The following is a 26,838-nucleotide window of genomic DNA, read 5'->3' as shown; positions in this document are numbered from 1 at the left end:
CGCCTTGCTGAAATCCATATATGCTACATCTACTGCTCTCCCTTCATCAATGTGTTTAGTCACATCCTCAAAAAATTCAATCAGGCTCGTAAGGCAGGACCTGCCCTTAACAAAACCATGCTGACTATTCCTAATCATATTATAACTCTCCAAATGTTCATAAATCCTGCCTCTCAGGATCTTCTCCATCAGCTTACCAACCACTGAGGTAAGACTCACTGGTCTATAATTCCCCAGGCTATCCCTACTCCCTTTCTTGAATAAGGGAACAACATCTGCAACCCTCCAATCTTCCGGAACCTCTCCCGTCTCCATCGACGATGCAAAGATCATCGTCAGAGGCCCTGCAATCTCCTCCCTCACCTCCCACAGCAGCCTGGGGTACATCTCATCCTGCCCTGGCGACTTATCCAATTTGATGCTTTCCAAAAGTTTCAGCACTTCCTCTTTCCTAATATCTACGTGCTCAAGCTTTTCAGCCCGCTACAAGTCCCCACTACAATCCCCCAGATCTTTTTCCGTAGTGAATACTGACGTAAAGTATTCATCAAGTACCTCCGCTATTTCTTCCGGATCCATACACACTTTCCCACTGCTGCACTTGATAGGCCCTATTCTTTCGCATCTTATCCTCTTGCTCTTCACATACTTGTAGAATGCCTTGGGGTTTTCCTTAATCCTGCCCGCCAAGGCCTTCTCATGTCCCCTTCTGGCTCTCCTAATCTCCTTCTTAAGCTCCTTCCTATTAGCCTTATACTCTTCCAGATCTCTAACATTACCTAGCTCTCTGTACCTTTTGTATGCTTTTCTTTTCCTTTTGACTAGATTTATTACAGCTTTTGTACACCACGGTTCCTGTATCCTCCCGTGACTCCCCTGTCTCATTGGAACTTGCCTATGCAGAACTCCACACAAATATTCCCTGAATATTTGCCACATTTCTTCCATACTTTTTCCAGAGAACATCTGTTCCCAATTTAATCTTCCAATTTCTTGCCTGAGAGCCTCATAATTCCCTTTACTCCAAGTAAACACCTTTCTAGTCTGTCTGTTCCTATCTCTCTCCAGTGCTAACGTAAAGGAGATAGAATTATGATCACTATCACCCACTGAGAGATCTGATACCTGACCACGTTCATTTCCCAATACCAAATCAAGCACAGCCTCTCCTCTTGTAGGCCTATCTACATATTGTGTCAAGAACCCTTCCTGAACACACCTAACAAACTCCACCCCATCTAAACCCCTCACTGTCTGGAGATGCCAATCGATGTTTGGGAAATTAAAATCCCCCATCACAACAACTCTGTTATTCTCACACCTTGCTAGGATCTGCTTCCCTAGCTGCTCCTCAATATCCCTGTTACTATTGGGCGGCCTATAAAAACCACCCAGTAATGTTATTGACCCCTTCCTGTTCCTAACCTCCAACCACAGAGACTCTGTAGACAGTCCCTCCACGATGTCCACCTTTTCCGCAGCCGTGACACTATCTCTGATGAACAGTGCCTCTCCCCCACCTGTTTTGCCTCCCTCCCTGTCCTTTCTGAAACATCTAAAACCCGGCACTTGAAGCAACCATTCCAGTCCCTGAGCCATCCAAGTCTCCGTAATGGCCACCACATCGTAGCTCCAAGTATTGATCCAAGCTCTAAGCTCATCCGCCTTGTTCACAATACTCCTTGCGTTAAAATAGACACATCTCAAACCTGTCTGAACACGTCCCTTCTCTATCACCTGCCTATTGTACCTACCACTAGCTTTCTCTATTTCTGAGCCAAACACCTCTTCCCCAGTCTCTCCAGTTCGGATCCCACCCCCCAACAATTCTAGTTTAAGCCCTCCCCAGTAGCCTTAGCAAACCTCCCCGCCAGGATATTGGTCCCCCTGGGATTCAAATGCAACCCGTCCTCTTTGAACAGGTCATACCTGCTCCAAAAGAGGCCCTAATGATCCAGAAATCTGAATCCCTGCTCCTTACTCCAATCCCTCAGCCACGCACTTAGCCTCATCCTCATTCTGTTCCTATACCCACTGTCACTTAGCACAGGCAGTAATCCGGAAATTACTACCTTTGAGGTCCTGCTTCTCAACTTCCTTCTTAATTCTCTATAGTCTTTTTTTCAGGACCTCATTCCTTTCCCTACCTATGTCGTTGGTACCAATATGTACATGACCTCTGGCTGTTCTCCCTCCCCCTGCAGGATATCTTGGACGCGATCTGAAACATCCCGGACCCTGGCACCTGGGAGACAAACTACCTTCCAAGTTTCTTTCCTGCGTCCACAGAATCGCTTGTCTGCCCACCTAACTATAGAGTCCCCTATCACTAGTGCCCTCCTCCCTCCTTCCTTACCCTTCTGAGCCACAGGGCCAGACTCTGTGCCAGAGACACTGCCACTGTTGCTTCCTGCAGGTAGGCTGTCTCCCCCAACAGTACTCAAACAGGAGTACTTATTATCAAGGGGTACAGCCACAGGGGTACTCTCTTGTACCTGACTCTTCCCCTTCCCCGTCCTGACTGTGACCCACTTGCCTGACTCCCATGGTCCGGGTGTGACCACCTGCCTATAACTCCTTTTTATCACTTCTTCATTCTCCCTGACCAGACGAAGGTCATCAAGCTGCATCTCCAGTTCCCTAACACGGTCCCTCAGGAGCTGCAGCTCGACACACCGGACGCAGATGTAGCCTTCCCAGATGCAGGGAGACTCCGGGAACTCCCGCATCTGACACCGAGTACAGGAAATCGCACTCATACCCCTTCCTTTCCTCAAGTCACCTACCTTTCCTTGCCCCTTTATGCCAAAGCCCCTTGAGCCAAAGCCCAGAACACTGCTCCCTCTCACTCAGCTGCCCGCTCCGATGCTGCCCGCTGGATATGGCAGTTTGCTTTTTAAACTGCCCGCGCCCTACCTGCTGACGTCACGCGCCTGCGCAGTCCAGTCCCCATTATTCCCGATTAAAACTTATATAAAAACTTATAAAAAAGAGCCTTATAAAACTAAACCTTATAATAAAAACTCTATAAAAAAAAGACGAAAAACATATCTGTCCCAAAGTCCTGACGTCTGCTGAAGCAAAACCCATGATTTTGGAAAATGTAATTCAATTAGGGGGTGAGGGTTGAGGCTTGCCATCAGGGGAGACAAAATCCCTGGCCTCCCATAACATTAGAAAATCAGTAAGACTATTACACCTGTACATGCTGTTAAAATATGTACAGGTGGCATGGTGTGTTAAGGGAAGTGCAGGAGCCTCCCATGTCCAAAAGGAATTCTGCAAGGCAGCTTCCTAACACACTTTCTTCTAGAGGTCTCCTGACACCGTGTCCCACCTGATATTACACACCCAATTAGCCGAGGCTGGACACCACCATGCAGACAGGGGAACCTTGTGGGATGCCACTCATCATTTGATTTCTCACTGATAGGTGCCATCTGGGCTGTCCCTAGCCATCACGATCCTTCCAGGGGAAGATTTCTCATCGGATCACCTATCCTCGGCCTCACACATGGGGTTTGACAGTCCCTAGTATAATGATCACGTCCCCAGAGTTGAAGCATTTAGTTTGGGTAACGTACTAAGGCTTTTCTCCCCCCAACCGTTTTTTTTTGATAGGGTGAAGGTGTACTCCTGTATTGTGATATTTCCCCTCTGCAACCCTTCTGTTGCCCCCTGCCCCAACTTTCATTTCTCTACACGATGTCCTGTGTATTTTCTTAGGGGGGAAACATTTTGGCTGCTCCTGAAGCCTTCCCCAATTTAGAACCTGACTCCCACATTTCTTTTCCTACACACAAATCATTCCATGCGACACCTGTATCTCATTGTGAGTCAAAATTATCACGAGCCTGTTGGAACCTTTCATTTGAATGTGAGACTAAAGTGCAAGTCCAGCACTATTTCTTTAGCTCAGACTAGTTTTGTCTATCTTGGTTTGGACCATAAGCCCCTTCAAAATACAGTCATAAGCTGTTTGCAAACACTGTGGAATGTTTCCCTTTGCATTGTTTACAAATGTTCCCCTTTTCGATTCCCTTAAGATTAACTTGCAGCTTGAGTCGGTAGTAAAAAGGGCCAATGCAATGTTAGCATTCATTTCGAGAGGACTAGAACATAAGAGGAAGGATGTACTGCTAAGACTTTATAAGGCATTGGTCAGACCACATTTGGAATATTGTAAGTAATTTTGGTCTCTGTATCTGAGGAAGGATGTGCTGGCCCTGGAGGGGGTCCAGAGGAGGTTCACAAGAATGATCTCAGGAATGAAAGGCTTAATATATGAGGAGCGTTTGATGTCTCTGGACCTGTACTCAATGGAGTTCAGAAGAATGAGAGGGGATCTCATTAAATCTACTAGATACTGAAAGGCCTGGCTGGAGTGAACATAGAGAGGATGTTTCCATTAGTGAGAGAGTCTAGGATCCAAGGGCACAGCCTCAGAATAAAGGGACGTCCCTTTAAAACTAAGATAAGGAGGAATTTCTTCAGCCAGAGGATGGTGAATCTGTGGAATTCGTTGCCAGTGGGCTGTGGAGGCCAAGTCATTGGGTGTATTTAAGGCAGAGATTGATAGGATCTTTATTGGTAAAGGGGTTAAGGGTTACGGGGAGAAGGCGAGAGAATGGGTTTGAAAAAAAAATCAGCCATGATTGAATGGCAAAGCAGACTCGATGGGTGGAGTGGCCTGATTCTGCTCATATGGTCTTATGATTTACACCTACTTAACCCTAAGACAGTTAAATCACACAACCATTAAAATTGCATTTTTCATAGAATATAGAACAGTACAGCACAGGAACAGGCCCTGTTGTGCTGAACTAATTAAGCTAGTGATGCCTACACTAATTCCTTCTGCCTGCACATGTTCCATATCCCTCCATTCTCTGCATATGCAAGAGCCTATCTAAAAGCCTCTTAAACCACCTCTGTCGTGTGGATGGATAAAACTGGAAACACAGGGCTGTGGTTTTATGCGTTATGTCCTGAGGACAAAGAGTACAAGTGTGAGAAGAGAGTGGCTGAGGAAATGAAATACTTTTTACCATCACACTTATCAGGAGTTGTTTTTCACCCATAGCCTTTGTAAATTTGTAAAACATAGGGTTCTCTTGGTACATCAGAGGGACTTGCTACTCCGATCGAGAGATGAGAAAAGAAACTCTCACCTCTGAATTTGATGAAAAGATATTGAACTAAAATGTGTGTCTGCTTGGCTTGCTCAGCATTTCCAGCATTTTCTGTTTTATTTCAGATTTCCAGCATGTAGTATTTTGCTTCAGGATTGCTTTGGGTATTGCTATATACCCTCAATCACCTGAGCCCACTTGCAGCAATTTCTTAATTGGCTCCTTTTTAAACATTAAAGTGAAAATAGGAAATGTGACCTGGAAGATGAACATCATCCCAGGCAGACAATTGAAAACCAATACTGCTCATCTGGTTGGATGCCTGCACTCCCCAGAAAAGAGTCTTGTATCATTCCAGACATGGAACATAGAACTGTACAGCACAGGAACAGGCCCTTCGGCCCACCATGTTGTGCCGAACTAATTGAGCCAATTACACCTAATCCCTTCTGCCTGCACATGGTCCACATCCCTCCATTCTCTGCATATTCGTGTGCCTATCTAATAGCCTCTTAAACTCCTCTGTTGTATCTGTCTCCACCACCACCCCTGGCAGCACATTCCAGGCACCCACCACTGTCTGTGTAAAAAAACTTGCCCTGCACATCTCCTTTGAACTTTTCCCCCTCACCTTAAATGCATGCCCTCTAGTATTAGACATTTCGACTCTGGGAAAAAGATACCAGCTGTCTATGTTGATGCCTTTCATAATTTTATAAACTTCTATCAGGTCTCCTCTCAGCTTCTGAGGTTCCAGAGGAAAAAACCCTAGTTTGTCCAACCTCTCCTTATAGCTTATACCCTCTAATACAGACAGCATCCTGGTAAACCTCGTCTGCACCCTCTCCAAAGACTCTACATCCTTCCTGTAATGGCACGACCAGAACTGAATGCAATACACCAGATGCAGCCTAATCAGGGTTTTATAAAGCTCAACATAACTTCCTGACTCTTGAAATCAATGCCTCGACTAAAGGCAAGCATGCCATACACCTCCTTTACCACGCTATCAACTTGTAAGGCCATTTTCAGGGAGCTATGGACTTGGCCCCCAAGATTCCTCTGTACATCAAATTTTCTAAAGAACCACCACCCTTGTTTTGAGGATACAGTAAGGCTGAGAGCACGGCTGAACTAAGACAATCCATTATCAATTTCCCTTCCTCTCCATCGTTCAGTCCATCTCCAAATATCAGCATGACCTCACTTCACACGGTTCCACTTCATGCTTCACCAGGCCTGTTCTCAATTCTTCTCTCTCTCAACTGTCAACACAATGTGGACAAGAAATTTTCCCATCAAATCCATGACTTTTCATAGATCTGACTTGTATGCAGATTAAAATAGATTAGTGAGACTCAGATTACCTTTATACTGTATTACCTTTATTACCACAGACTATGGAATACTAAAACATTCAGCATTAAGCATTTGCTAGTTACCTTCTCAAATTTGAGCCTGGAATTGACTTTCCAAAGTCTTCATTTGGATGTCCGTTTTTTGTGAGAGCTGCTTGTCTTTCCGATGATATGCACAATAGCAAACTAAAGACAGGGAATAATTTGATCAATTGTGAATCAAAGAAAACAAAGCTCCACCTCAAATGAAAATCACCTACTGCAGGAGAAATTCCCAATACCAGGAGCCTTAAACAATTTTCTAATTAACTTAGAGACTAATATGTGGCACAAAGAATTGGTCTCGATAAGGCAAAACTCTATTTATTCCCCAATAATAAACAGTAGCTTACTGTTGAAGTGGGACTGTGAGAAGTGAGGTCATGCTGATATTTGGAGATGGACTGAAAGATGGAGAGGAAGTGAAATTGAGAATGGGTTGTCTTAGTTGAGCCATGCTTTCAGCCTTACCCTATCCCCAAAACAAAGAATTAAGCATATAAAAAGCAGACTCCATCATCAAGTCACAATGCTTCAATATCTTCAGAAAACTTCCCTTCAGTACTTCCAAAACTGTTTTTCTGATGAGTTCCCATTGAAAAAATATAAAACTACAGTTTGCTGGAATCTGAAACAAGAACAGAAATGCTGGAAGAATTCGGCCAGTCAAGCAGCATCTGTGGAAAGAGAAACTAGTTAATATTTCAGGTTGATAACCCTTGATCAGAACTGAAACATTGACTGGTTTCTCTTTCTACAGATGTGTTTGACTGGTTGAATTCTTTCAGCATTTATGTTTTTGTTTCCCATTCATTGAATCTTCCTTAAGATGTTTAATTCACCTAGCTTCATTCTGTGAATCAAATTTTTGACTAACTGCAATAACACATCAGTAATTCGCGAAGCCTTAATTACACAATCACTGTGTGTTTATAAACAGTTCTTATCTTTTATCCATTCATTCCTTTCTTCCAATTTACTCATTCTTTATCTATTAAACCTTCAATCCATCAGTCCAGCTTCTTTCCATTATTCCCTCCATCCCACACATCTTTATCTCTAATGATCTACCCAACCCTCTCTTCCATTCCCCTCTGGTCAATGAAGTGGGCAAGCAAGAGAAGACAATTACTGGGAGACCACCAACATAGATCAGTTATTCCTCAGAAATGCTTTAAGTATTTAACTTTGTACATTAAGTACTTACTGGTAATGAAAATCTCCACGATAACAGGGATCAGGACATATGGAATGTAAGTGGATTTGTTGAACAGAATGTCAATGTGTTTTCCAGTTCTCACCTGAGTAGAAACATAACTTTAACACTTTTACAGCAAATAAAACCAGATTTTAATTGAGGACTAGATTAAGGCTCATCACTAGGAGTAAATAATCAAGATTTTACATCATTAGCTGCATCACTGCGATGGAATTCAGAATGATAGATGTTCTATTTCTGGGCTTGTCAGGTGCCCATAAAGCTGGTGAATTTTTACCTGGAATTTGGAATATAAACAGAATATTTTCCCAGATCTCAAAATCATCAACTTTTTTTGCCTAGAACTTGGAATGGTTTATGATTCTTTTTCATGGTTCAGAATGGTGCAGAATACTTTTTCTGGGCTCAGAATATTGCACGAGTCTCAGGAATTTGAAAGTTGCAGGACTGTTTATCTGGAATTTAGAATGGTGCAGGATTCCTTCCTACATCTCAGACCTCGGTCAGAATAGGGCACAGTTAGTTCCCGGGGTTTATAATTCTTTCCCAGGGCTTTGGTAATGCAAGATTCTTTTCTGGGACTTGTAATAATGCAGAATATTTACCAGGGCCTTGGTTGAGTGAGGGATATGACTGGCTGCTTAATATTCCAGGTTTTCAATGTTTCAGAAGAGATAGAGAGGGAGGTAAAAGAGAGGGAGGAATTGCACTACTAATCAGGGACAATATCACAGCTACACTTAGAGGGTACATAATGGAGAGCTCATCCACTGAGTCTATATGGGTAGGAGTCAAAAATAAGAAAGGTGCAATCACTCTGATGGGATTATACTGTAGATCCCCCAACAGACACTGGGACATTGAGGAATAAATATGCAGGCAGATTAAGGAAAGGTGCAAAAACAACAGGGTTGTCACAGAGGGTGACTTCAACTTCCTTGATATAGACTGGGACCTCCTCAGTGCAAGAGGGTTAGATGGGGTAGAATTTGTTAGGTGCATCCAGGAGAGTTTCTTAAGAAAATATGTGAATAGTCCAAGTAGACTGAACTGGACCTAGTATTGGGAAATGCACCTTGTCAGGTGACTGACCTTTCAGAGGGGGAGCATTTAGGAAACAGTTATCACAACTCCCTAAGTTTTAAGATAGCTATGAATAAAGATAAGAATAGACCTTGTGGGAAAGTATTAAATTGGAGGAGGGCAAATTATGAGAGTATTAAGCAGGGGTTAGGGAGAATTAATTGGGAACAGCTGTTTTTGGGCAAATCTACATGTGGAGGTTGTTTAAAGATCAACTGCACACAGTACAGGACCAGTATGTTCCAGTGAGAAGGAAGGGCAAGGATGGCAAGGTAAGGGAACCTTGGATGACGAGAGAAGATGTGAATTTAGTCAAGAAGTAAAAGCAAGCATAATTAGGTTGAGCAAGCTAAAATCAAACAGAGCCCTTGAGAAATATAGAGAAGCCAGAAAAGAACTCAAGAAGGGAATTAGGAGATCCAGGAGGGGCCATGAAAAGTTCTTGGCAAGTAGAATTAAAGAGAATCCCAAGGCATTCTATACCATCAACTTTATTTCCAGTATTTTCAGTGCAGAGTACAATTAACCTCAATTTTGTATTTGACCAAAAAATATATTTAGTAAACTATATTTCTCACAGATTATAGTATGGCAATGTGGAGTGTACAATTCTGAATACATTATACAATATAGAGGGCTATTATTTGGCCCATCATGCTTTGCAGAGCTGTGCAATTATTCCCACTTCTATGCACTTTCTTTAATGCCTTGAGAATCTCTTTGCAAAAAGATAATCCAGTTCCCTTTGACTGTTAACATCCAATCTTCCATTATCATAACCAGAACTCACTGTATTAAAAAATTCTCAACCCTTGACAAGCCCCAGCCCCAGTTAAGTCTGTGTCCTTTGGTTACTGAACTTTGTGGCAGTGGAAGCAGTTTCTTCTTATCTGTTCTATAAACAACATAATTTTGAACATCCATGTTGATCTCCTTTCAAAGTCAAAGTGGAGTTGATTGTCATATGCACAAGTATATGTATGCACAGGTGCAATGAAAAACTTACTTGCAGCAGCATCACAGGCACATGGCATCAGATACACAACAATCACAAGAAAAACATAAATTATACAAAATTATACAAGGAAGAACACAATTAAAACAAAAAAAAGTCCATTGTGGTGCAAAGTGGTAATGGTGTTGCTATAGTGAGGTAGAGATAGAGTAATACAGCACAGAAACAGGCCCTGCAGCCCAACTGGTCCATGCCAACCAAGATTCCCATCTAATCTAGTCTCATTTGCCCACATTTGGCCCATATCCTCTAAACCTTTCCAATCCTTGTAGCTGGCAAAGTACCTTTTAAATGTTAATAACGTACCTGCCTCAACCACTTCCTCTGGCACGTTATTCCATATAGAGCATGGAACATAGAACATCACAGCGCAGTACAGGTCCTTTGGCCCACAATGTTGTGCCGACACTTTATCCTGCTCTAAGATCTATCTAACCTTTCCCTCCCACATAGTCCCCCATTTCTCTATCATTCATGTGGCTATCTAAGAGTCTCTTAAATGTCACTAATGTATCTGCCCCCACAACCTCTGCCAGCAGTGTGATCCACACACCCACCACTCTCTGTGCAAAAAACTTACCTCTGACATCCCTCTTGTATCTTCCTCCAATCACCTTAAAATTATGTACCCTCATGTTAGCCATTGTCGCCCTGGGAAAAAGTCTCTGACTGTCCACTTGATCTATGCCTCTTATCATCTTGTACACCTCTATCAAGTCACCTCTCATCCTCCTTCTCTCCAAAGAGAAAAGCCCTAGCTCACTCAACCTATCCTCATAAGACATGCTCTCCAATCCAGGCAACATCCTGGTAAATCTCCTCTGCACCCTCTCTAAAGCTTCCACATCCTTCTTATAATGAGGTGACCAGAACTGGACACAATACTCCAAGTGTGGTCTAACCAGATTTCTATAGAGCTGCAACATCACTTTGCAGCTCTTGAACTCAATACCCCAACTAATGAAGGCCAACGCACCATACGCCTTCTTAACAACGCTATCGACCTGCGCGGCAACCTTGAGGGATCTATGGACGTGGACCCCAAGATCCCTCTGTTCCTCCATACTGCCAGGACTCCTGCCATTAACCTTGTATTCTGCCTTCAAATTCGATCTCCCAAAGTATAACACTTCACACTTATCCAGGTTGAACTCCATCTGCAATTTTTCAGCCTAGGTCTGCATTCTATCAATGTCCTGTTGTAATCTACAGCAACCTTCTATACTATCCACAACACCACCAACTTTTGTATCATCAGCAAACTTACTAACCCACTCTTCCACATCCTCATCCAAGTCATTTATAAAAATCACAAAGAATAGGGGTCCCAGAACAGATCCCCGCGGAACACCACTGGTCCCCAACCAACAGGCAGAATGCACTCCATCTACCACCACCCTCTGTCTTCTATGGACGAGCCAATTCTGAATCCACACAGCCAAGTTTACCTGGATCCCATGCCTCCTGACTTTCTGAATAAGCCTTCCATGAAAGAATTCAATCAGGCTCGTGAGGCATGACCTGCCCCTCACAAAGCCACGCTGACGGTCCCTAATCAGCCTATGCTTCTCCAAATGCCCATAAGTCCTGTCTCTAAGAATCTTCTCCAGTAATTTGCCCACCACTGAAGTAAGACTCACTGGTCTGTAATTCCCAGGGTTATCCCTACTCCCTTTCTTAAACAAAGAAACAACATTTGCCACCCTCCAATCATCTGGCACTACTCCTGTGGCAAGTGAGGACGCAAAGATCATCACCAAAGGCACAGCAATCTCTTCCCGTAATAACCTTTGATATCCTGTCCAGCCCCGGTGACTTATCTACCCTGATGTTTTTCAAAAGTTTCAGCACATCCTCTTTCCTTATGTCAACATGCTCAAGCATATCGGCCTGTTGTACACCATCCTCACAAACGTCAAGGTCTCTCTCTCTGGTGAATACTGAAGCAAAGTACTCACTAAGGACCTCCCCTACCTCTTCTGACTCCGGACACGTTTCCTCTTTTATCCCTGATCGATCCTACCCTCACTCTAGTCATCCTCCTATTCTTCACAAACATGTAGAACGCCTTGGGGGTTTTCCTTGATCCTACTCACCAAGGTCTTCTCATGCCCCCTTCTAGCTCTCCTAAGTCCATTCTTAAGCTCCCTCCTGGCTACCTTGTAACTCTCCAGAGCCCTGTCTGATCCATGCTTTCTAAACCTCAGGTAAGCTTCTTTCTTCCTCTTGACAAGATATTCTACATCTCTTGTCAACCATGGTCCCTTCACTCTACCATCCTTACCCTGCCTCAATAGGACAAACCTATCCAGGACCCCATGCAAGTATTCCTTAAACAACCTCCACATTTCTGCTGTGGGTGAAAAAGTTGCCCCTCAGGTTCCTATTAAATCTCTCCCCTTCCCCTTAAACCTATGCCCTCTAGTTCTTGATTCCCCAACCCTGGAAAATAGACTGTGTGCATTCATCCGTCTATGCCTCTCGTGATTTTATATACTTCTAAGATCACCCCTTATTCTCCTATGCTCCAATAGAAAAAGTACAAATGTGCTCAACCTCTCTCCATAACAGTCCCTTGAGTCCCAGCAATATCCTCAAATCTCCTTTGAACTCTTTCCAGCTTAATGGCATCTTTCCAGCTTAATGGCATCTTTCCAAGAACAGGGTGACTAAAACTGAACACAATATTCCAAGTGAGGTCTCACCAATGTCCTGTACCACCGCAACAGTAACATCCCAACTTTACTCAGTGCCCTGACTAATGAAGGCAAGTGTGCACGAAGCCTTTTTCACCACCCTGTCTATCTGCAAAGCCACTTTCAGAGTGTCCTCCTAGGTCCCTCTGTCCTACAACACCCCCCAGGGGCCTACCATTCATTGTGAAAGTCTTGCCCTCATTTGTCTTCACAAAATGCAACACCTCGCATTTATATGAATTAAACTGCATTTGCCATTCCTCAGCCCACTTACCCAACTGATCAAGATCCCACTGTAAATCCTGATAACCATATTCACTGTCAACGACACCACCTATTTGAGTGTCATCTGCAGACTTACTAACCATGCCTTGTACATTCTCATCCAAGTCATTGATATAGACAAGAATAAACAATGGGCCTAACACCAATCCCTGGGGAACACCACTAGTCACAGGCCTCCAGTCCGAAAAACAACTTACCACCATCACTGTCTGCTTCCTATCATCAAGCTAATTCAGAATCCAATTAGCTAGCTCTCCTTGGATTCCATGCGATCTAACTTTCCATTGCAACCTACCACGAGGAACCTTATCAAAGGCCTTACTAAAATCCATATAGACCATGTCTACTACCCTGCCTCCATCAACTTTTCAGTTACTTCTTCATAAAACTCAATCAAATTCGTGAGACACAATCTCCCATGTACAAAGCAATGCTGACTATCCCTAATCAGCCCGTGTCTTTCCAAATACTTGTATATCTTATCCCTCAGTATCCCCTCTAGCAACTTATCTACCACAGAGGTTAGGCTTACTGGTCTATAGTTCCCAGTTTTTTTGTTGCCCTTCTTAAATAAAGGCACAACATTAGCCACCCTCCAGCCTTCTGGTATTTTACCCATTGCTAATGATGATGCACATATCTCAGCCAGGGCTCCCAGCCAGGTAGTGCGGGTTGGTTCAAGAACCGAATGATTAAAAGAAAATAGCTGTTCTTGAACCTGGTGGTGTGGGACTTCAGGCTTCTGTACCACCTGCCCGTTGGTAGCTGCAAGGTCCTTTACCCTGGGAAGAACAATCCCAGCACCACTAGTCACTCTCTCCCCATTCTTGTTTTCATTCCAGTAAATTTCCTCTCCAAGGGCTTACATCCTTGATAAGGTGTGGTGCAAAGAACTGATCTCAGTATTAAAATAACACAGAAATTCCCATCCCATGAACTTACCTCTATTTTTGATATTGAAGTGTCAGATGTGTTTAATACACATTTTATTTTGTCTTCCATCACTTCTGTAATGTTACATTCTAATGGATCACCCTCATCCCTGGAAACGAAAATCTTGAGTTCACTTTTGCAAAGTTGTAAATTGTCTTCCTTTCGCTGTAAAATAAATAATTTAAATAGAGAAACAAGTTAGAGTGTGTCTCAAAACAAGTGAGCAATGGAGTTAAGCCTGTGAGGAAATGAAATACTTTTTACCATCACAGTTATCAGGAATTGTTTCTCATCAACAGCTGTTGTAAAGCTATAAAATCTAGGGTTCTCTTGGTACATCAGGGGGACTTGCTGCTCAGATCCAGAGATGAGAAAAGATACTGAATAGTTCCCTGGAATTCCGTTTCTGATAGATGGTGATTCACAAATCCAGGTCCCGTTAATAGCTGAACAATCCTGTCCAACAAACAGACAGCATTGATATGGAACAAATGGAAAGGAGTTCACCTCTAAAGTAAATTGTAATTTCACCATGTAAAGAATCAATCATTCCACCCTGAATGCATCACTCAGGAACAGGATGGATCAATCACTGAAGATAAAATGAACTCACAATCCATGACTTTCGATCTACAGTCAATGACATCTGCATCTGTTTGACCACGTCTAAATTTTTGCCACTTATCGCTATTCTTCGGCCTCCACTGTAAAAAGAACAGAAATGAGAAATCAAGACTTCAACAACAGCTAAATATTAGTAGAGAACAGTGAGATCTCCCTGTACATAGTGAGATTGGGGTTTGACAGTGGGATTTCCTTGTGTAGGTCAGCCTGATATTTGAAGGTGGCATCTTCCTGTGTCGTGGATGACATTTGACATGGATCCCCTGGGTAACATTGGTCATTATTTGACATAGAATTCATCTTTGACAGTTGTAGCTTCCAGTTTAGGGTCTGATGTTTGACAGTAGGATTCTCCTGTATAGGGGTTAGTGTAATGTTTGATTTGTCATACTTCTGCCAAGAATGCAATGAACAGAAATATCCAACAAATATTGGGAAGACCAAATTAAATGGGTAATATCATAAGGTATAGGAGCAGGATTAGGCCATTCAGCCCATCCAGTCTGCTCCGCCGTTCAATCATGGATGTTTTTTTTTCAACCCAATTCTGCTGCCTTCTCTCCGTAACCCTTACCCCCTTACCAAGAACCTATCAATCTCTGTCGTAAATAGACCCAGTGACTTGGCCTACACAGCCCTCTGTGGCAACGAATTTACCACCCTCTGGCAGAAGAAATTCTTCCACATTTCAGTTTTAAAGGGACATTCCTTTATTCTGAGGCTGTGCCCTCGAATCCTAGACTCTCCTACTAATGGAAACACCCTCTCCACACCCACTCTATCCAGGCCTTTCAGTATCAGGTAGGTTTCAATGAGATCACCCCCTCACCCTTCTGAACTCCATCAAGAACAGGCCCAGAGACATCAAACAATCCAGTGGGTTGAATGGAACTGCATGTATATAAAATAATCAAAGCTGTAAAATGAAAAACAATTAGCACACAGCATGGAGAGTAATTTAACTTGCCAGAGTGGCAGGATTTTGAAATGACTATCTATGGTGCCAACCACGACAGCCCTTGGTCTGAGCCATACCCAGTACTGAGCCATAAGCTATTGGCACCCTTAGAGTGGTGCTACAGAGTTTAGAGTGGGCCCCAGCTCCAAACCCACAATCAATATCAATGGGGCCCTCAATCAATATCAATGATTTGGATGAAGGGATCAAGTGTAATATTCCAAATTTGCTGATAAAACAAAGCTGGATGCAATGTGGGCAGTGAAGAGGATGTAGAAAGACTTTGTTTTGGTAGTAAAGTAGAAAAGCAGATTTTTTAAAATAAATGGTTAGAGATTGAAAGGTGTTAGTCTTCAGAGTGAACTGGTGTCCTTGTAAATTATTTGCCAGAAGTAAACATGTGGCTGCAGCAAGCAATTATAAAAACAATTGGCTTTATGTTAAGAGAGGTTGAGTACAACAACAGAGATGACCTGCAATAATATGGGGGACTGGCACAACTGCCCGTGGAATATTTTCTAGCAACAATATACATGAGATACAGGGAGTGCAGTAGAAGTTTAACAGATTGATCCTTGGGAGAGTAGGTTTTTCATACGAGGATTGATTGAGGAAATGGGACCCATTCACTCAAATTTTATAGAATGAGAGGTGGTATCATTGAAACATACAATATTCTGTGGGACTCGACAGGATAAATGCTGAGTTCATGCTTCTCCTGGCTGGGGTATCTAGGGCTAGGAATTATAGTCTCAAAATAAGGTGTTGGCCAGTCAGGACTGAGATAAGCAGAAATTTCTTCACCAGGTGGTACTGGATCTTTGGAATTCTCTACCAGAAGGGCTGTGGAGGCTAAGATGCTGAGTATATTCAAGACAGAGGCTGGTAGATTTTTAAATATTTAGGGAATCAAAGGCTATTGGGATAGTGCATGACAGTGATGTTGAAGCGAACGATCAGCCATAGTCTTATTGAATGACCGAGTAAGCACAAAGGGCCAAATGACCTGCTCCTGCTTTTGTTTCTTAGTTCTCATGACCATTAAGGGATCTTGTTGTAGCTGGCCTTCAGTTGGTAATTGGAGATTTAAATAACTAATTATTTGTTTTCTTCCTTGCACTGTAAACCCTGGATCCATAAAGGTTTGGCAGTCAGGTTTTGAGACATCATGGCATCTTTAATGGATACTTATTTAGGTAGCTCAAAGCCTGGATTCATTTAAGCAGCACTTGAGCTTGAGCTCTACCCATTTGTGCATTAAATTTAAATAATAATGAATATATCATCTTTGCAATATCCTAAAATTTCTGATCAGTGGCACCTGGGAAGCATCTTCACCACTCAAAAATTCAAGGCGGCAGCCCACCAGCATCTTATCCAAAGCAACAGAATGAATAAAACAAAAATTAGATCCTGTTTGCATCTTGAAACATCCTTACAGCTGTTTCAGGCAGCCGAGCTCTTCAGGACTGAGCCTGGCATCAAATAGTGGATGGGGAGAGGAGCTCGCCCATTCACAAGTTGGATGACTTCACGAACTTTGTCATTAAATTTGGAATTCAGACAAATCAATCTGGTGCTTCCCTCCCTTCTTCCAGGTCAAGAAATTTCTAATGATTTTCCTAGCACTGAACTTGCATTGCCCTCTGCAGCCTCTCTCTCTTCTTCTGAGTGCACTCTGAATTCCTATTATCTGCAAGACCCTCCACCTGTCCCCTCAGTCCTACTCCCATTGTCCTGCTGGCCACCCAGCTTCTCTGCTTGACTGCCATGTGAGATAGTATTGTTAATGGTTCTCTCTTCTCATACAGCCTTTCCACTTAATCTTTATTTATGTTGTTGTGTGCCCTCTTCTCAAAAACGACCCTTGCCTCCATCTTCTGCTCCAAACTTCTGCTCCATCTCCAAACTCCCTTTACTCCCCAAAGCCCTTGGGCATGTTGTGGCCTCCCAAATTCGTGCCCTTGCCACAATACCAAAACGGCTGTGATCAAAATCACCAATAACAAGTTTGTGATTGTGATGATGGTGATCAATCCATCCTCACTTTTCTCAACTTGACTGCAGTCTTTGATATCATCCATTTCCAAGGTACAGAAGATTTGTACCTTGTAACACTTGAAACAACTCAAAATGTAACATTGCCATGTCATCCCTTCCCCATGTTGCTGCCATACATACCGAACCCAGGATATTGCTGGGCGAATCTCTGTAACACGGCTGTTGATGATATACTCCAGTAAAGCAGTTCTGTTAGCCATACAGTCCCTTTCAGAATCATACAACAAACACACAGATTTCTTGCCATGGATTGCCTCTGGTAATACACATTTCACCAATGTGCTGTTCTCAATAGTGCAATTGTTTGATCTGGAAGAGGAAATGTTAATAAAACACAATATTCTTTTACCATATCAAGTTCATTTGTTTTTGTAACATTTTTGTGCGCGAGAGGAAAAAATTCACAGCCGTCATGAAATGCCTGCAAATCAAGAAATACATGTCTAGGACTAAGAATAACTTTTCCTCAGCAGTGTAGGCAGACCACAGAAGTTGCTGAAAATACTCAAAAACAGGAAATTAACATTTTAGGTGCGGACTCTAGAGCATGACACAGAAGCTGCCTAAATGCAGGAAGATCTGTAATAACAAAGTGAAACAAAGTGATGATTTCCAACAATGCAAGGTTCCCAATGGACAATCAAGCCCGTTTTAAACTTTAAATCTAACAGATGATATAAACATAATTCATTCTCATGTTTTTAAACAATCATATCCGGTTACCTCAACTTTGACTAAGAATGTTACATTTGTTAAAATCTTGACCAGTTCACTCCACTCAAAAAGATTCATTATCAGCTATTCTTCATAGTTTGTGACTATTTTCACTTACTTGTCTGTAATGTGATCAGCCATCCCACTGACATAAAGTGCAGCACTCAATCCAACATTTAGACCTGACCCAATAATGCTCAATGTGCTCCTTCCAGATGAAGCCACATGGTCTGGATTTATATATGTAACAATTGTTTCCTGACAAAAGAAGAGTTTTCTTTATTACCATTTCTAGGTGACAGAGTTTATGAGATTGAGGTCGATTCCCATCAGGGAGAAGGGTAGGAAAATTAAAGCCAGAGCTCCATGGATGTCCAACAACGGGAGACTCAAACAGAGCAGAAAAATGTATGCGACAGATGACAAGTTGTTGACATAAATGAGAAACAGGCTGATTACATAAATTTCAGAGGAGTGGAAAAGAAAATAAGAGAGGCAAAGAGAGATCATGGGAAAAGACGAAGGAACTAAAGATATTCTACAGGCATGTCAACAGGAGAAGGGTTGCAAGAAAAGAAGTGGGGCCGTCCAGGATCATGAATATTGGTTTCCCTCCCCATAATCACAAGAAAAAGAAGAATGGAGTTACAGAATATTGAGAAACAGATGAAGTATTTTGCCTCCCACAGATTGATGAAACCTTGTATAAAACAGAAAGTGCTAGAAATATTCAACAGGGCAAGACGTCATATGTGGAAAGAGAAAGGGTTAAATTTTCAGGTTGATGATCCTGCATCAGAAAAGTCCCATTGAAACTGTAACCTTGTTCCTGCCTCCACAGATACTGCCTGACCTGCTGACTATTTTCAAGAATCTATTTCATTTCCAGTTCCTAGTATTTTGCCTTGGGATAACTGAAATTTGTATTAATTTCATTTCATTCATAAACATTGTGCCATTCACGTGAACAACAAAATGCAAGATCCAATCAATGTTTTAGTTACACAATTCCAACATTAAACATTAATAAAAAGCAATATTCTTTACCATGCAAGTCCTTTCTGGTGTACAGAAAACACAATTCGGCTTCTGAACATCACAACTGTAAACTGTTAAAACAAAAAAATTAACAATGGGAATGCATGAACACAGTAAAAGAAAGGAAGCCGTAGTTCAGTAATCAAGGTTAAGGTGTAAAACTTGCTAAGATGCATACTTCTATATTAACAGCACTTAACAAGTTTCAAGTTCAAGTTTATTGTTGTCACAGGCATATATACATGGTATAAATGCCATGAAAATTATCTTTTTACAGCACAGTGCATTACAAGATGAGGACAAACACAAGTTAACATAAATTATACATTACTAATATGTGCAAAAACAAACAAATTAAACAGAACAACACTAGTGCAAGATTGAGAAAGAAAAAAAACAGTCTGTGGTAGTGTTAAGGTTTTTCAGATTGGTTCAAGAATCTGATGGCAATGGGGGGGGGGGGGGGGGGAACTGCTGTTATCGAACCTGTAGGTGTGTGGAACAACCAGCAGATTCAGGTTACAGGCTGTAACAAATGGGCAACTGGCTATAACAATATTGATTCTACCAAGGCATGTTAATTGACTTTGGGGTGGAGGGTTATGAACTTGTTTTTTGGAATTTGTGCAAAATGACCTCAACACTTCAACAGCAACTCTCACCACCCACTTTTCTTCAGCTCACAGTCAATGACCCCCAGTCTTTATCCTACATCTAATCACTGTTAATGATCTCCCTCATGCCTCTTACCTCAGTTTATTGTCCATGATCCCCAGTGTCAATATAACTTCAGGTCAATTACCCTCATCTTCCATCTTACCCCAGAACACAGTCACAGACAGTAAAGCCATCGGAATGTTAATTGGATGGGTGTAACATTAATTCATTATTGCCATCCTTGCACTGTTGCCTGATACGTTTCACTCCTCTGAGCTTTATGTAACCAAAGAAGTAAAATCCTGATCCTGAGCTGTATATGTTGAGGAACATGGATACAAATTAGATTTGTGTTCATGGGGTCATGAGTCTGCTACGAGAGCTAGCTATTCTACAAATCTAAAACCCATATCGGAGTGTTTCAATTTATAATCCAACATGAATCTAATGGATCAGATGTTCTTTATAGAAAGCACCAGAGGTTTAACACCACGGAAAGGTCTGAAACATTTGCCACATTACTGTTATTGGTATTTAAAGAGGAAAGTATAAACAATGAACATTTAATTACCTGTGATATTGTTTGGATTGTCAATAATATTTTTGGGATTTGTAGCATGGGCAAGATTCACAGGAATTATCCTTCTTTCATCCTCAAACTGCAATTGAAAACAGTGTTAATTTAGAGGCACAAGAGACTGCAGATGCTGAATTAACCACATGTAGCATTTGTGAACTTGTGCGTTTATTTTTAAAACGGCAAAAATCTTGAATTCCATCGGAATTACTGACACGTTCAAAACAGGTCCCTCAGCCTTTGGAAAAGAGATTTGTTAATGCTGCAAACATTACTGCAATTGATCATAGAAAGTGGACAAACCCCTTTATAGGACAGAATACAGTACAGAGGAGGGTCAGCAACAAATAGGCAGGAGCCAAATGTGCTAAACTCTAGTACAATGAGCAGCTCATCAGTCTAATATTCTGTGAATTTTTTTTTTGCCCCTTTCCATGTATTGTGAGTCACACTGACCCAGAGGCAAATTTACACATTTCCTCAAATCTGCTATAGAGTTGTTCCTGATTTTGACAAGGTCACCCTGTCTATTCGGGAGACCAAATACATTACTTTTTGGACACATTATCAGCAGCATTGGGTAGCACAGTGGCACAGCTGGTAGTGCTGCTGCTAGCTCCAGCAACCCAAGTTTGACCTTGACCTCTGGTGTTGTCTGTGTGGAGTTCACATACCACATGGGTTTCCTCCAGTTTCCTCTCACATCCCAAAGATAAATGGGATGATAGATTAATTGGCTACTGTAAATTTTCCCGAGTGTGTAGGTGAGTAGTAGAATGTGGGGAGAGTTGATGGGAATGTGGGGAGAATAAAATGGGATTAGTGTGTTTGACAGCATGGACTCATTTGTTCCAAGGACCTGTTTTTCTGCTGTATGACTGTGATTATAGCCCTTGAAATATATTTTGTGCAGAGCTGGGAGGATCTGAAAAATGATATGGCAGGAGGAATTTTGTATTTGTGGGAATTTGCTGCAGGAGGGATGGGAAGGAAGTGCTAAGTGATTTAAACCAAACAGTAACAGTGAGGAAGAAATATAAAGAGAGGCTAGGGAGGCTGGGGGAAAACCTGGGGAGATTCCACGAAGTAAAACTTCATACCCAAATTCCTTTGACTGTTTAGTATTTTTAGTGTTAATGTCACACCCAACACTGATGGTTGGATGACAGTCTGGGTGATCGGAAGGAGCTTGGCAATGATTGTTTGAAGGGCACCCAGTCCAATATTGCCCTGGAAAGACCAGATAATCTGGGGGCACTCAACTATGATTGGTCCCAGGACAACAGTCTAAGTTACTCAACAATGCTCCAAGGGATAAATTGCATCGGAAATGATGCATCCATAATGCAAAAAATCCCATCAGAGGTTCAAGGCTGACTCACTGTGGAGATGCCTTGGTCAAATTTCTGGAGTGACACAACATGACACCAAAATGGTCAGTTGAATTTTTAGGCAACTATTTGCAGTCAAGGTAGAGAGTCCAGAGGAACATTGCCTCATGGTACAAGGGTACAGACATCTAGAAAAATCTGGAAAATGATGGGGAAGGATCAAGTTATAGTGGTCAATACTGGAATGAAGAATAGAGGAAATGTTAGAGAAGCAGTCATGCTAAAGAGGTACAAGAACCAAATAGCAAAGCAGGACCTCACAATTAAAATCTTGGAGTTATTGTCCAAGCCTGACGTAGATGGATTTCTTGATAGCTGAACAGAGGTCACTGCCCTGTGGAATTTCTGCAGCAAACCTCTAGGGCTGGAATAATTGACCTCCAACAACTACAACCCTTTGTGCAAGTTGCGACTCCCAACTAGTGAAGAGTCTTCCTCTTGATTCCCATTGACTTCAGCTTCTCCAGTTTTCCTTGAAGTCAAGAGCAGTCAGTCTCAGCCCACCCTGGAGTTTTGCTCTCTTGTCCATACTTGGATTAAGGCTGTTAGAGGTCCTTGTAAAACACCAACCAAACATCGGGGAGCAGGTAATGGCCAGTCGATGCCATTTGATAGCACTGTTAGTGCTACTTTCCATCAATTTGCTAATGATTAAGGATAGGTGATTGGAAAAAGGAAGAAACAGATTGAAAAGGTCAACACGAGGTTAAGAGGAAGTGTGGGAAGGAGGGTCCCATTTCATGGAATGATGTTAACAGCACTGGAAGTCAGGGAGGCGGCACCTGAACCCAGGCCATAGCAGAAAGGGCTATCAGGATTGTAAAATAGAACTTCAACTAATAAGATGGAGGGAGGGAACAGAAAAACTGCTTTTGGGAAGATTCACAACAAGAGAATAAATGACAAAAGTAAAAAAAGGGAATAGGAATGTCATGGATGGGTATCGTTTTGATGTAATGCTGAAAACAATTTAGTCTGTTAGTGCAACAATATTAGTACAATCCAAAACATTTTGTGGAGAGGATCTGGATACAGCAGGGTTAAATAAAACATAGTGACTTTGGCAAAAGGAAGGTCAAATAATGTAGCAGGATAAATAACATTTAAAACGAAGAGTGGAGTAGCTACATCTAAAGAAGAGTAGATAGAATAATGGTTGTAGGAAAATAAATAGTAATTGCCAGCTAATTAGATACAGCATCTATGTGGTTTCAATCAAAGGAAAAGGGACCTATCAACTAAATTAAGATATAATTCCTACCCAATCCTCATTATCCTCTGATTTGCTATCAGTAGATCCACATATATGCAGGGTTGGTCCCAAGCCCAATTTTGAATTTCTTCAAGCAAATATATCTTTATACATGTACATGTTGAGGGACCAATCATTGTCTGTACGAATATCACGATTAGTTTCCAGACCATTTGTGTCATGTGGATCCCTGCTGTGTGTTGTTGGGATACACAGCAACTTGTGGTTTCAAAATCAATCACTGCTTGAAAGTATCAATACATTGGGTGTTTGGGAATCAGGACAAATGAATTATTTTGAGGCCAGCAAGCAACAATTCGTCAGGTGCCATGGGGATCAGTGCTGGACCTCAACTATTTACAATCTATAATGATGACTCTGATGAGAGGACCAAGTGTATTTTAGCTAATAGTTTTTTTGCCTTTCTGGCTTTTATTTGTCTTCTCCTTCTTTCACCTGAAGACTTATCTTTGGTATTCACTGCAACTTTTACCAACATTTCCCACTGAGCTCCATCACCACTTTTGTCATTTAATCTCTCGTTTCCCCCACCATCCAGACTTTACATTTTGTTCCCTCTGTCACTCCCTGTGTTCTGCTCAGTTGACCTGAAACATTGTTTCAGCCTGTTCTTTTTCATTAAGTTTTCCAGCATTTATGGTATTTTTATTTTGAATTACATCTTGTGTGTATTGCTCCTTAAATTCAATTTTTTCTTTAGTCCTTAATTAATCCATGGTACCTGTACATTAGCTTGCTTGTTTTGGCTTTTATTCAAATCTATTCTTTGACCTTTATTGATTACTTTTCTAAAGATTTCTTTCTCTCCGTCTCTATCTCTTTTCCTATCTCTCTGTTTTCAGGAGTTTCTTCCAGTTAAACTTCTCCAGTTCTTTGTTAATTTCCTCAAAATTAACCTTTGTTCTAACCTATGACATCATCTTTTGTCACTGCCGTATATGATTTCCTATCCAAGCCTTATTCTGTTGTGATCACCACTGTTAAGATGCTCCCTTATTTCTCAAAGAATCATGGAAATTTATAGCACAGAGGAAGGCTATCCAACTCCACATGCCTATACTTGGGAAAAAATCTTCTTAAGCTTATCAGGCTCCCCACCTCTCAGTCCCTGGCCTTCTTTTCACTGCTTTTCAAGTGGTCATCTGGTATTTTGTAAATATGATGGGAGTTCCTGCTTACATCCCTCAGACAGTGTTCCAGGCTTCCACTATCCTTTGCTTTTCCACAAGTTCTCATTAATTCTTCTCTCAGATAACTTAAACTCATGAGCCCAGTTTATTGACCTCTTTGCTGAGGGAAATAGATCCTTACTCTTTCTTCTGTCTAGGTCTTACATACTTTTATAGACCTCAGTCAAATCTCCCCTCGTTCTCCTTTGTTCCAAAGGAAAAATAATCCAGCTTTGACAATTTTTACTAACGATTAAAAATTTTCAGCCTTGGCAACACACTTGTCAGTCATTCTGCAACCTCTGTATCATTTTCACACCCTTACAGTGCTCTATTTATGGCCTGATTGGTACTTTATTCACTTCTCATGAGTTTTCCTGCTCTCCTGTTCTATAATTTGTCCAGTGTACCTTCTCAACAAATTTAGCCATCTATTCTGCTACCTTCTGGGATTTATGGACCTAAATTCCATCATCCCAGTTTTCCCCTACAGTACACTTTATTTTATAATTATCATGTATTCCCTTGCTTTGTTTGCCTCCCCAGATGCATTATTTCACACTGCTCTAGATTAAATTGTATCTGCCATTTTTGTGCCCACCTAACCGGTTTGTTGATATATTCCTGCAGTTTACAACTTCCTTCCTATTATCAACCACACTGCCAAACTTTAGTGTTATTTACAAAATTTTTAATTTTGCCTCCGACATTTGAATAATCATTGATACAGTATATACCACAAAAAGGATGCTGGTTCTGAGCCCCGTGAAGCCCCACTCCACGTAGCCCTCTAATCAGTAAACCTCCTATCCACCAACACTCTCTGCCAATTTTTAAATCCAATTTGCTACTTCCCCCTGGATCCCATGAGCTTTAACTTTCCTGACCAATCTGATATATGGGACTTTTGTCAATTGCCTTACTAAATCCATGTAGAGGTCATTGACCCAACTTGCTACCTCCTCAAAAAACTCAATCATTAGTCAGACACAGTCTTTTCTTAACAAGTTCATGCTGACTGTCCGTTATTAATCTTTTTCCTCCTTAAATATTCATTTATGCAGTTCCTCATTTTTTCTCCCCAAATAACTTGCCCACCCTCTAGATTAGGCTGACAGGTCTACAGTTACTTGGTCTATCCCTTTTTTAATACTAGTTTTTCAGTCCCCTGTCACTGGCACCCTTAAAAAAAGAGGATTAGATAAACCCTTCCTTGAAGACTAGTGCAAGGTATTTGTTTAGAACTATTTGCAGGACTTCTGCCTCCACTCTCAGGTTTCCATTGGTCTCCAATAGGTCCTTCTCATTCTTTTGATATCCTCTCTCCTTTAACCTGCTTATAAAACAAATTAAGGATTTCCCCGATTTTACCTGTAGATATTGTTCCATGTATCCTCTTTGCCTATTCAATTTCTTTTTTACGTTCACCCCTGCTGTTTTCATTTTCTGCCTTCTGTAGTGCAGAGCCCTTGGTATTACTTTCCTGATCCTGCATGCTCCTGATATCCAAAGGGGTGGATATTTGGGAGTTCTTCTTTTCCCATACTGAGAGCATATTTTGTCAGGACCTTCACTATCTTGTCCATAAATGTCTTCCATGATCTCACACTAATCTGCTTTCATATAACTGCTTCCCTTTTGCAAAACCATACCTCAGCTTGGCCTTATACTCATTTGAACTTTTACTACTCATTTATCTTTTTGTCTTTTCATAACAATCCTAATTTGCACTGAATTATGACTGCTGCCTTCACAATGCTCCCCTCCTACCAATCAGTCTGATGTTACCTCTTTGCATACTGATTTAAAAATGTGTTCCTGAAATCATTTCAAGATTTCTCCACCTTATTCCATCCTGTAACCTCCCTATGATTCTTTACCTCTGGCATTGTTAAAGTCCCAGTTAATGATGGGATCATTGACATTTCTTATCATTATCCTTTGTTGTTCTTGCATTTGTCAGAAACTTGCCTGCCTGTCTAACTTTTGTCTATTCTTATTCATTACCCATTACAACCATGTGGATTTCTTCTGGATGGTCCAGTTTCTTCCCACATCCCAGACATATGCATGGTTGATCAGTTATTCAGTGACTGTAAAATATCCCTAGTGTAGGTAGATAGTAGAAGAATCAGGAATATTATTACGTAGGTGTGAGAGAATAGGCTACAAGGCAACTGGGAAAATGGGATTGATGGATATGTTCTGAGAGCCAGAATAGACTCAGTAGGCTGAATGGTCTCCTTCTATGTTGTAAGAAAAGGAATATGAAAAAACAACAGCAGTCTTATTAACTAGTAGTCTTGTTGGACTAATTGTGTTCTGAGCAAGAAAGGAGTCCCACCTGAAGTGTAAATACTCAGTTCCCTGTTCCCAACTTCTATTTCACTATGTATCATAGAATATAGAACAGTGCAGCACAGGAAGAGGCCCTTCATCCCATGTCTGTGCTAACCATGATGCCAATTTAAACTGCCTCTTAAACATTGCTATTGTATCTGCTTCCACCACCTCCTTGGCAGCACGTTCCAGGCACCTACCATTTTCTGTGTAAAAAAAAACTTGCCTTGTAAATCTCTTTTAAACTCCCCCCTCTTGCCTTATTGCTGTGCTGTC

General features: G+C 41.6%; 1 protein-coding gene across 1 annotated transcript in view; it reads right to left on the bottom strand.

The window, feature by feature from the left end:
* Positions 1–26,838, bottom strand: part of LOC127580587 (plexin-D1-like) — a 102,486-nt gene that overhangs the window by 22,258 nt on the left and 53,390 nt on the right. The window contains exons 11-13 of the mRNA XM_052034174.1: positions 20,384–20,471; positions 19,165–19,226; positions 18,236–18,375 (exon numbers count right to left, since the gene is read on the bottom strand). Of these exons, the coding sequence (XP_051890134.1) occupies positions 18,236–18,375; positions 19,165–19,226; positions 20,384–20,471 (290 nt within the window). The remainder of the gene's footprint in view (positions 1–18,235; positions 18,376–19,164; positions 19,227–20,383; positions 20,472–26,838) is intronic.

This window comes from Pristis pectinata, chromosome 19, assembly GCF_009764475.1.
Source record: "Pristis pectinata isolate sPriPec2 chromosome 19, sPriPec2.1.pri, whole genome shotgun sequence".
NCBI classification, from domain to species: Eukaryota; Metazoa; Chordata; class Chondrichthyes; order Rhinopristiformes; family Pristidae; genus Pristis; species Pristis pectinata.
The sequence above is the reverse complement of the archived record's forward strand: the minus strand, read 5'-3'. Positions and strand labels throughout refer to the sequence as shown.